We start from the raw sequence: 11,956 nt of genomic DNA, 5'->3' as shown, positions 1-11,956 counted from the left end.
GACCCCTGGGTCAAGAGCCTCACACTCTCGGGGTCCTGAAACATAGCACATCCTGGGTAAAGGTGCCACGCCTCCTCCCCCAAATGGGCAGGGTCCATGAAGGGGAAGCTTCAAAAGCTTGCCGCCTTTGTGAGCGGAGCCAGCCATTTGCTGCTCCATGACCATAGCTGGTAAGGAAAACCCAATACCTCAAGACACACCTGCACCTGACACAACACAGCCTTGGGTGGCCCAACCAAAGGTGTCGAGGCAACCCCGGGCATCCCAACTTACCTCTCCAACCAGTGGTTGCCTCAGGAAGCCTCCTTGCTCAAACCTGCAGTGTTTGTTCTGACCGGAGATCTCACACTGAAAACAAGAGAGCGCTGATGCAGCACCCTGCATCCGGCCGCCACCATGCCGCTGTGGGTGCACCTTGTGTGCTAAATTGGATCCCCCTTTCCCTTGAGCTTAATCCTAGGAGTTTTGCTCCCTCAATCAAAATGTACTTTGAAAAGTAATAAAAGTAATATCAACTGCATTTAAATATTTCACAAACCAGTAACAAAAGCCATTTTCATCCAGCTTGTTTGTTGATCAATCTGCTTGAAAACTATAATTCTATTTACCTGTTCCAAGTTCTGCTTGGTGCTAAAATAAAATACAACTAAAGAATATTTTTAATAAAAACAATTGGTCTGTATTCAGTCTTTAAGTGCGTGACATAATTTATTGCCTGAGTGTGTACAATAAATGCTTAACACTACCCTCTGATAAAGCCTTACTGCTCGCCCACAGTGCTACAAATAAAGAGTAAGATATTATCTGCTTTTACCACTGTAAGCCTTTGTGGATCCACTAGACTTTGTGGACACTTTACCTTACTTTGGTATAGTACAGCTTCCTACACTATTACACTTTTTTAAAGGCCGCAGTGGTAATTATAGAAACTTAGTCCTGGCTCTTCTTCTCTTTATTTAGGTTCCTGCCAAAGACATGCAGGCAGATTCCAAACTCAAACAGTATGTCTACATCATCGCCAAATCCGCTGAATGCAAAGTAGAGAAAATGGTCCTTGTTTCCTTTCAAAGTGGATACATATTTATCCAGGCTGATAAAACTATCTATACACCTGGATCTACAGGTAAAAACACTTTTTCTACAGTATGTTTGATGTTTAACAAGATGAGATTCAAATTTAGAGCTACACATAACAATATTATGGCTGAAAATATAGCTACAGGAAATATTGTTTGAGTCACTATTGTCAAAATGAATTACCTGGAACAAAACTGCTCTCCAGATATAAACTCTAAATATTCCCTGGTGTCAGACTGGAACCCAGAACACTTCTTGAGGTATATTTTCCTTGGTATTGAATTGCTCACAATTGTATGGCAAACCATAGCAAACAGTAAAGAGATTTTGGAGAGAAGTCCCAGAAGAGAGATGTTGCATCTCAAAGAACTGAAGACTACCAGGCATTATACTTCCAAACTTGTATAAATACATAGTCATCTCAAATTAACTGTAAGAGCATACTAATTGTATTCAATAATAAAAGCAAATGAATACTAAATTGATAATCCAATAGAAATATGAAGAAGCAAGGAAGATAAGTATGATTAAATCTGTTTTTGAACTGTGCTTTTCAGGTAGATGCTGGACCACGAGGGACCTCTCAATAAGCCCTCTTGAAGCACAAAGCCTAAGATTTTCTCGAAATAAGTTAGGATCTCGTCCTTTTCTGTGTTCTGATATCATAAATGCCTGTTATGTTGTCTACACATATCAACAAAGCCTTTCCTCTGAATACACCAAATAAATCAAAATAAAACAAGAGAGATACCTGATAGGAGTTACCTCTGCTACAACCTACTGGTGGAAAGAAAGGAGTTTTGAGAATACCAAAATCCATCTGTTGCCAAATCCATCACGTGGACCCAAAATAAATGCAACAATCACATTTGCTTCCTGGGCTAATTTTGCATCGAGTTGCAGTCCCTTGTCCCCAAGCCATGAAGTTGGGCATTCTTGTCCTCCCACTGCCCTAAAAATAGTTTTCATAGGATCTGTGGGATTTTTTGTAATCACCCTCCTAAGAGTTAGATATGGTGGTTGGACTTAGTGCATAATGGTGTTAAATCCTGGAAAGATTTTGACTCCAAGCACACACTCCTGTATGTTCTTTAGAGGTGTACCAGTTCATCAGAGTTGTCTGTCGCTGTTTTTATGTAAGAGACACATGTGCTGACTGAGACAGGTAATTTCTTCCAAATGCTTGATAAACATCTAAGAAATAAAGTGTAAAATTGTTAAATATTTCAATAAATGAGGAATAAGACTTAAGAGTGAGGAAGGTGGGTTTATTAAAACCTCATCCTAAAACAGCCAACAGCAACTGACACAGTAGAGAACTTTCATAAGGTACATTCTGGATTCTAAGAACACTGGTAAAGACTCACGAGTCTTAAAGGGGAAAGGGAGAGAACATCACACATCTCCCTTCTATACATTTGAATAAAAGAATACAATAAGGAGATAAATGGCTAAACATATGATAAATTGAAACTGAGCAAGCAGAGGAAATTGTATGCAGGGAAGATCATGAAAACGATAAGAAGGAACAAGTTCAAATATAATCTTTTAAATAACCAGGAGCTCTACGAATTCTTTGACTCCTTCGGAAAGAGGATAAGGACCTGTCAAAGGAAGAGTTAGGAAAACGATGAAAATTATTACACGAATCATTAATATGAGCAGAGTCACTTTGAAGAGACAAATTCTGATCAACAACAACCACACGACTCTTATTCCAAATCCTACCATCATCAGTTTTAACAGCATTTTTGAAAATCTTGACAACTGCTCTAATGTCAGTGTATTTAGACCATGGTTTACGTCCCACCGGAGTCTTTATTTTTACAAAATCTCCCACTTTGACCTTCTGAAAACTGACATTTTTCTTTTTGTCAAAATACGACTTGCGAGCATCCTGTTTAAGTAACTCTTTAGTTCTCCAAGAACCAATATCATTATTAACAAGACCCTTATTCAGACACATCCACCCAGGACACAACAACGTGTTGGGAACCCTCCCTTTGAACAGCTCAAATGGAGACCTGCCAGTAGAGGAATGGGGGGCAAAACGATAGGTGTTAATCCTGTCCTGAAGAGTGGACTTCCAATTCAGACCAGAAGAACGAGCAAGTTGTATTGACTCTTTCAGTGTCTTATTAACTCTCTCAATGGCACCATTAGTTTCTGGATGGTACAGTGAACATCTTTTATGAACTATCCCACATTTTTTTAGAAAATCAACAAACAACGAAGAACAGAATTGAGGGCCATTGTCAGATAATAAACTGTTAGGAAAACTTTCCCTATTAAACAAAGGCTCCAAGAACTTAATGATAGCATCTGATGTGATTTCCCTGACAGCTGAAACTTCGATCCATCTGGAGTATAGGTCGATCAACACTATGAGATAAGGAGTGTCAGAGACTCCCGATAGAGGACCTAAAATGTCAATGGCAACCTCATCCCAAGGATGGCTTGGTAGAACCCTCTTGACCATTGGCATTTGTCTTGTTCTCAAAATCTTGTCGCTAGCACAACACTCAGGGCATTCTCTGACCATTCTCTCAATTTCTAGGTCCATTCCAGGCCACCAAAACTGCATGCGTAGAAACTCTTTAGTTTTTACAATGCCTAAATGTCCACAATGCGCATGTAGCAACAATTTTTCCCTTAAAGTACTAGGAGGAACAAGTTTTGTCCCTCGAGTCAAAAGACCATTGTTAACAGAAAGTTCATCAGAAACCAATAACCAAGGCTTGTTCAAACGAGTGTTATTCTTCAAGGAAAGAATGACTTTAGAAATCTCTTCATCCTTTTCTAATTCTAATTTCCATTCAGATTCATCAATAGCACCATCAGTCACCTCAAACACATTTGTGAATTCTTCCCACTCACCTGAATCATCCAACTCAGAATTATCACAGTCAACCAATCTTGATAAGCAATCAGCAGATTTATTAGCTATCCCAGGAATATATTCAACCTCAAACTCAAACTCTTGCAAAGAAACAATCCATTTTCTGATCCTGGAAGATATGGCATCTAGCCCTTTTTTTGAAAACACCTCTCTCAAAGGTTTATGATCAGACAAAACACAAACTTTCGTGCCCCAGATCAAATTTTTAAACTTTCTCAGAGCCCAGAAAATCGCTAAATATTCTTTCTCTATTACAGAGTAATTACACTCTGATCCTCTGAGACAACGAGAAGAACAACAAATCAAGCAATCTTTACCATTCTTCTTTTGAACTAAAACCGCACCTAGACCCTTATCACTTGCGTCAGTAAACATAATGGTGGGAAGACCAGGAACAAAAGCATGGAGAGAAGGGGCTTTTTTTAACTCATTTTTTATACTTAAGAATTCCGCCTCACATTCACTTGTCCAGTTGAAGACCACATTTTTTACTGTTAACCTCCTTAAATTATGTGTCTTTCCAGCAAAATTAAAAATAAATTTACCATACAACTCCACCATGCCTAAAAACGAGAGGAGTTCATCTCTGCAAGAGGGTTCTTTCACTTTGTCAATAGCCTCAACTAACTCCTTCTTGGGAAAAACACCATTGCCGGTGATGCGATGGCCTAAATAATTAACTTCTTGCACCCTGAATTTACACTTTGACCTTTTTAAAGTCATACCTGCACCATCCAAACGTTCCAACACCAAAGACACTCGAGCATCATGCTCACAAATGCTACTGCCATAAATTAACAAATCATCCTGGTAGCACTTAACACCAATCACCCCTTTTAAAATTTTCGACATGATCCGTTGAAAGACAGAGACCGCGGACACAAGACCAAAAGGCATCCTCTTAAATTTAAACGTACCCATGGGTGTTATAAAGGCAGTTAGATCTTGAGAAGAATCATCTAGCTCCACCTGATGGTAAGCGGAAGCTAGGTCAAGAGTGGTAAAATATTTGGCCCCTTCCAAAGTACAAATCATCTCATCTATGTTAGGAAGAGGAAACCTATCAACTACGACCTCTTTATTTAATGATCTTAAATCAATGCAAAGACGAATCTCACCAGTAGGTTTCTTTGCAATAACCACTGGAGCAAGCCATTCAGTCGCCTCAACCGGTACAATTATGTTACTCTTAACAAGTTTATTTAGCTCTTCTTAAACCTTTACCTGCTCCATGAGAGGGATCCTTCTAACTTTTGCTACAATAGGTAGGGCATTATCTTTCAACTTAATGTGATGTTTGTAACCACGCAAACATCCCAAATCTTCTTTGAAAACATTTGGAAATTGTTTGGCTAAACTCAAAGATAATTTTTCATCACTCATGTTACTTACAGTATTAGATATCTCATGAATCTGAACTTGAGGAGAGGCATTGGGATCAAGCGTAACACCCAATTGACGTTGATGTAACCAACCCAATAGTGCATCTCCTTTTTTTGACACATAAACCTTTCCCACTATGATGTGAGACCCAAGTTCTATCACAGCCATGAAATATCCTAACATGGAAATGGGCTTCTCACTATACCCTAAAGGCAAAATATCACATTTAAGCATCTTTACATTACTTTTAAACAATTCGTTTAAAAGTTTTTCATCAATTATAGTTATCTTGGAGCAAGAATCAAACTTAAAATTTACCATCGAATTTTCTACCTTAACCATGAAAGATGGATGATCTGATTTTTCATTTTTGACCTCAAAACAAATAGATCTTACTTGAGGCTGAGACCATCTTCTCCTAGAGTTATCACTGCTTTGTGTTTTTGTTCTGCAAAACTTAGCATAGTGACCCTTCTTGTTACATAAATTACAGGTTACTCTTAAAGCAGGACAAATGGGAGAATTAGCCAAATAACTAATTTGACCACATCTAAAACATGAAAATCTACTATTTGGTGTAATAGGTGATCTAATTTGTTTCTCTTCTAAATTCACACCATCTGTTCTCTTCACTTGACAGACAGTCTCATCAACTTTTATTTCGTCTTTCACTTCAGTAGTAGAAGGTTTATCTTTTTCTTTTCTAAGTTCTCCAACACATTTTGTCATATGTTCAACTTGTTTAGCTATTTCTAAAACTTCTTCAAGAGGAGGTTCGTCTTTCAACCAAAGTTCTTTTCTAATTTCATCATGTGCACATCTTAGCACAAATTGATCCCGAATCCTCTCATCAAGGGTTTGTCCAAAGTTGCAGGACGATGCGAGTTTCCTTAACGAAGATACATAATCCTCCACTGACTCATCTTTCTTTTGTTCTCTCAGGCCAAAATGGTATCTTTCCATTATAGTGCTGAGTCTAGGTAAGTAATGTCTATCAAGTTGGAGAATCGCTATCTCATATTCATTTAGATTTCTTTGTTCTGCAGCCGACAGATCTGGTAAATGTTCAAGAACATCTTGCCCTTCCCCTCCCAGACAATGTAAAAGAAGAGAATGCTTTCTTTCAGCACTCAAGTTTGTTCCACAAACTCTCGCATAATTTGCAAAAAATGTTTTCCACTTTTTCCACTTCACATTCGGCTCACCTGGACTCGTAAGGAAAAATGCTGGTTGAGTTACATTTTGCATCTTCCCTTTTTTTTTTTATATATAATAAAAAAATGTTTATATTGTTTACCACGTTACAAATATTCTTCCTCTTTTATTTATTTATTTATTTTTTTTAGATAGTTTATTATTACAGTCTCTTCCTTCCTTCTTTTTTTTTTTTTAAACACACTTGAGATGTTATTAATTCAATAAAGTCCTTTGTTAAACAAACTGAGATACGATCGTATTGGGACTCTTTTTTTTTTTAAACATGCAAGGCTTCAACAATGAGAGAATTCCATCACAGAACACAATGCTGAAATGCCCATTAAGGCGTTCTCTCCAGAACGTGAACGCTTTCAACAATGAGGTCGTTCCATTACAGAAATACCCTTCAAGGTGCCGGATTAAATGGAAGAGTGAGATGCTGGAACGCAGCGCAAGAATCTCTGAAGCGCAGCGCTCCAACCTTTTGAAACGCCGCGTAAAGGAAACTTGAATGTCAAGCGTCTACTCCGTGACGTAGTTGTGAGCGCGAGCAGCTTAGCCAGGAAGACAGCGCGAGCACAGTGACGTGCGAGCGCGAGCAGGCTAGCCAGGAAGACAGCGCGAGCACAGTGACGTTCGCTTCACACGGAGATTAAAATCTCTTCATCGGTTTTCTCATTAATCATTATGATTCGTCCCAATTACGTTTCTTCCAAATATGCCTCCCGCACTCCTCACCAGTTTATTTCAGCCGCTGTGAAGACAACGCTTCGCTTCACGAGTTGACGAACAGCCGCTGGAGGAGGGGTAAGGTCCGATTTTCTTTGCTGAGTTGTTTAGTTGAGGTGACTCCCGATCGTCGCCAGTGTAAAATTGTTAAATATTTCAATAAATGAGGAATAAGACTTAAGAGTGAGGAAGGTGGGTTTATTAAAACCTCATCCTAAAACAGCCAACAGCAACTGACACAGTAGAGAACTTTCATAAGGTACATTCTGGATTCTAAGAACACTGGTAAAGACTCACAAGTCTTAAAGGGGAAAGGGAGAGAACATCACATAAAGCAGTTCAAATAGCACGTGCAGGGCTCTCGCTCTCTGCAGGCTGTCTGGACTTCCGAGCAGGTGAAAATATCTCTGATGATTGTGTATCTTACACCCTTGGTGGCAAGCAGAGCGCTGAGGGACCTGGCACAGTCAATTGTTTCTCGACACCAGGTTGTCCTGTATCAAACATGGTATAAGTACTCATGCTGTTTTCAATGACAACTGAAAGACAAAATACAATTAAAAGTGAGAGAAGGTGAAGGGCCTGGCATGAGCTTGATTAAAAGGTGTGTCAATTGACCGTGCAGTGGCCAAGGTTGGGACGAATTCCATCCTGTACGGTATGGAATCTGAATGGTTCCATGGTTATATGTCGATGTAAAAATATAGTTTACAAAAATATCGATGTAAAAATATTGAATACAAAAATATTGACTCCCTATACTAAAACAGAAAATAAAATCCACTTACAATTATAAATAACTTAAACAAAACACATTAAATAATATTAATATTTTTAATAAAATAAATTACATTTAATATATATTTTAACCACATATAACAAAAAAATAATTTAAACAACTTAAACATACAAAAATGTGTACATATACATATCTTTACATAAATACATTTTATTAACTATTATCTTCATTTAATTTATAAACTTTTTAAATTATATAAAAATAAAATATATACATATATCAGTAATTTAAAATAAAATAAAACATCCTATAATTAATTAACACATTAAACAATTATAATTAAAAAAAAAAAAATTCACAACACTTTATTTACAATAGCAGGGAAAATATTGGCTTGCGGAGGGGTAAAAATAACTATTCCCTCTCCAGTGAGTGCAACAGCCGGGAAAGTGTTGGATAGCGGAAAGGTAAAAATTGCTATTCCACCACCAGTGAGTGCAACAGTAGGGAGAGTGTTGGATAGCAGAGGGGTAAAAATTACTATTCCCACTCCAATGAGTGCAACAGCAGGAAAAGTGTTGGATAGCGGAGGGTTAAAATTTGCTATGCCCACTCCAGTGAGTGCAACAGCAGGGAAAGTGCTGGATAGCGGAGGGGTACAAATTACTATTCCAAAACCAGTGAGTGCAACAGTAAGGAAAGTGTGGGATAGCGGAGGGGTAAAAATTACCATTCCCACTACAGTGAGCGCAACAGTAGGGAAAGTGTTGGGTAACGGAGGGGTAAAAATTACTATTGTAATAGTAATAGTAGAGTGGTGTGGCTCACTGGTTAGAGGCGGCAGACCTGTAAGCAGAGAACGGCCCGGGACCAGGGTTCAATTCCCGACGCGGCAGGGTCTTGGACCAGGGTCAATGGACTCGATAATTCTCGCCTCAGGGCCTACTCCAACCAGGGAACACACTCGGCAACTCTGGGCATTAAGCTTGCCTCATCTCTACAACGGCCCCCCACAGACGCCGGGGATGCCTGGTTTCACCCTGGAGATACCCAGAAAGGGACCATCTCACAGGGAAAACCAGGACGGGTTCCCCAGCGGTCTACAGCGCCAGGACACTCGGGTAGAGTAACAGTGCGCTTTACAAGAATCCCACATTTACATTTACATTTATTCCAACTCCAGTGAGTGCAACACTAGGGAAAGTGGTGGATAGCAGAGGGGTAAAAATTACTATTCCCACTCCAGTGAGTGCAACAGTAGAGAACGTTTTGGATAGCTGAGTGGTAAAAATGACTAGTCCCACTCCAGTGAGTGAAAATCAGGGAAAGTGTTGAATAGCGGAGGATTAATATTTACTATTCCCAATCCAGTGAGTGCAACAGCAGGGAAAGTGTTGGATAGCGGAGGGCTAAATATTACTAGTCCCACTCCAGTGAGTGAAAATCAGGGAAAGTGTTGGAAAGCGGACAGGAAAAATTTACTATTCCCACTCCAATGAGTGCAACAGTAGGGAAAGTACTGGATACCACACCAATAAAAAAAATCTACATTTTTAATACATTTAATTTCCATTATTAACAGAAATATTATTGAAATTTTAATATATTATTATTAAAAAAGATAATAAACATTCATTAACTACACATTGTTTACCACTATAGCATCCGCAACACACACCTAAAATTAATTACACAATTACAATTAATAATTACTAAATAATTAATACAGATTAATTAACAAATAATTAAGAATTCATCAATAAAAAATAAATTACTTCCCACCCTTCTCACCATTTACACGTATAACCACCACAACTCATTCCTAAAATTAATTAAACAATTAACATAAGTAATTAATAATTAATTAATTTCAATTAGTTAACAACTAATTAGCATACAATTATTAATTAATTAATGTAGCCGTTTTAACTCAATAACATCACAATTATACGATTATATATAAATGTAAATTATTCAATACCTTTCATATAACTAAAATACTTCCCACCGTATTCCCCTATAAACCCACAACCTGCTATGGAACCAAAAATGCTAAATTATATTTAAAAAAATATATTATTACAAATATTTTAATGCAATTTAAAATAATGTATTAACTACTATAAATAATAAATAAAATCTATATAATTAAATTACTTCCCACCCTATTCCCCTATGAACCCACAGCCCCGAACAGAACTAAAAAGGCAAAATTATATTTTAAGAAATATATTAACTACAAACATTTTAATGCATATAATAAAAATACAAACAATTCTCATGCAAAATACTTAAAGACATTACATTAATAATAAATCGATATTTTTAACAACTATATTTTTGTAAACGATATTTAACACTTCGATATTTTTGTAATTGATATTACTTACCTGACAATGGATATTCTTGTTAACGATATTTTTTCCATCGATATTTATGACCCACAATATTTTTACCTCGATATTTATGTATATAGATATTTATACATCAATATTCCAGCTCTGTACCCTGCAAGTATATGTACCTTGACGATATATGTATCTTCCAGGTAAGCCAATGTGAGGTTAAGAATTGGTGAATTTATACTACACCATATGCACTTACCTTACAATGTTTTGGGCCATACTATTTGGGCTATGATATTGGGGTACCATGATAATCCTGTATACAATATTGCAGACTACAACTCTTGTGTACAATGTTTTATGGTGAAACCCCTGTGATCAGCTCAAGAAGGTCAATTAAAAGTGGATGGCTTAGCACTGTTTACTTTGGGATCTTAGCACAATCATCGGACTGGTGTCGCATGAGAACTCTGGGATTAATTTTTCCAGAATGCTGTCAGGCTCAGTTTTGTGGTCCAAGGAAAGGCAAAATAGACATCTGGAGTCATATTATGCATAGTGCACTGCAGGTGCAACGGGCCTGTGCTCCATCGTTGATCACCCCTGGAGAACTATGGTATTACAGAAGGGGCCACAAGTGCTTGTGCGGTCCCTTCTATAATACTGACATGCTGCACATGTAGCTTCATTGCTATCTTTAAAGGCCATTGCCTCATTTGTATTGGGGTGTGGCCTTATGCAAATGAGGTAATCATTGTGCCTCTGCTCCTGCGCCCTACTACAGATGTGAACACAGAAGCAAACACACCTTTAAGAGGCACATTGATAGTATGTCACAAAAAGGTGGCACACTGCCTGTGCCCCAGTAGGGCAGCCCTCTTGAGGGGCGAAAGGTGGTTCCTTCTCGCATCCGCCTACAGGAGGATCTCTGTTATAGTGAACCCTGGAGCTGCTTGGGACAAGCTGATCCATATTTTACTAAATGCGACACCCACAGGGAATTTATCTAAAAAATATGCACTATAAAGGCCTGCCCCATAGCGCCCCCTTTGCATGGTGCACCATGGCCCAAACAGAGAAAGTGCACTTGTTAGAATAGACCCGTGAATGCTTTACCAGAGCCCCATATAAGGTAGCATTCGAGGCACTATTTTCTGTTTGGAGCCATTTTGAATGATGATGGAAACTAATCCTTTACTGTTTCTGAGAAATGTTTCTGTTGAGTTTTGTTCTGCAATAATGAACTGTTAGTGCCAGTGCATAGCTTTCCCACTAGATAAAGGCCCTCTCCCGCTTGTCTGGTGGCAGGCACAGGGTGAAATGAACTTGGATTGTACTAGGTTTTGTACGATACGAGAACCAAAACCTTTTTTTACATATTTCACTGTCCAGCTGCATCTACCTGGAAAATTCCACTGTTGGCGTGCATTCGCCCGGGTATGAAATATGCATAGTGTATTGTTTTGCTTGCTGAGCTTTAGTTCCCTCTGTACCACTCTTTGAGGCTTTGCAGACGGGCTTCACCCTGAGTCAATCTGAATAAAATAATAATTGATATATTCTCCACTGTTCCTCCGACTCTTCATT

The 11,956-nt window shown here is 38.3% G+C and overlaps 1 protein-coding gene across 1 annotated transcript in view; it reads left to right on the top strand.

The window, feature by feature from the left end:
* Positions 1-396: 396 nt before the first annotated feature.
* The window catches only part of LOC144764166 (A.superbus venom factor 1-like), a 1,132,054-nt gene continuing 1,120,494 nt past the window's right edge, over positions 397-11,956 (top strand). The window contains exons 1-2 of the mRNA XM_078650288.1: positions 397-408; positions 961-1,123. Of these exons, the coding sequence (XP_078506414.1) occupies positions 397-408; positions 961-1,123 (175 nt within the window). The remainder of the gene's footprint in view (positions 409-960; positions 1,124-11,956) is intronic.

This window comes from Lissotriton helveticus, chromosome 1_1 (assembly GCF_964261635.1).
Source record: "Lissotriton helveticus chromosome 1_1, aLisHel1.1, whole genome shotgun sequence".
Lineage (NCBI taxonomy): Eukaryota > Metazoa > Chordata > Amphibia > Caudata > Salamandridae > Lissotriton > Lissotriton helveticus.
The sequence above is the reverse complement of the archived record's forward strand: the minus strand, read 5'-3'. Positions and strand labels throughout refer to the sequence as shown.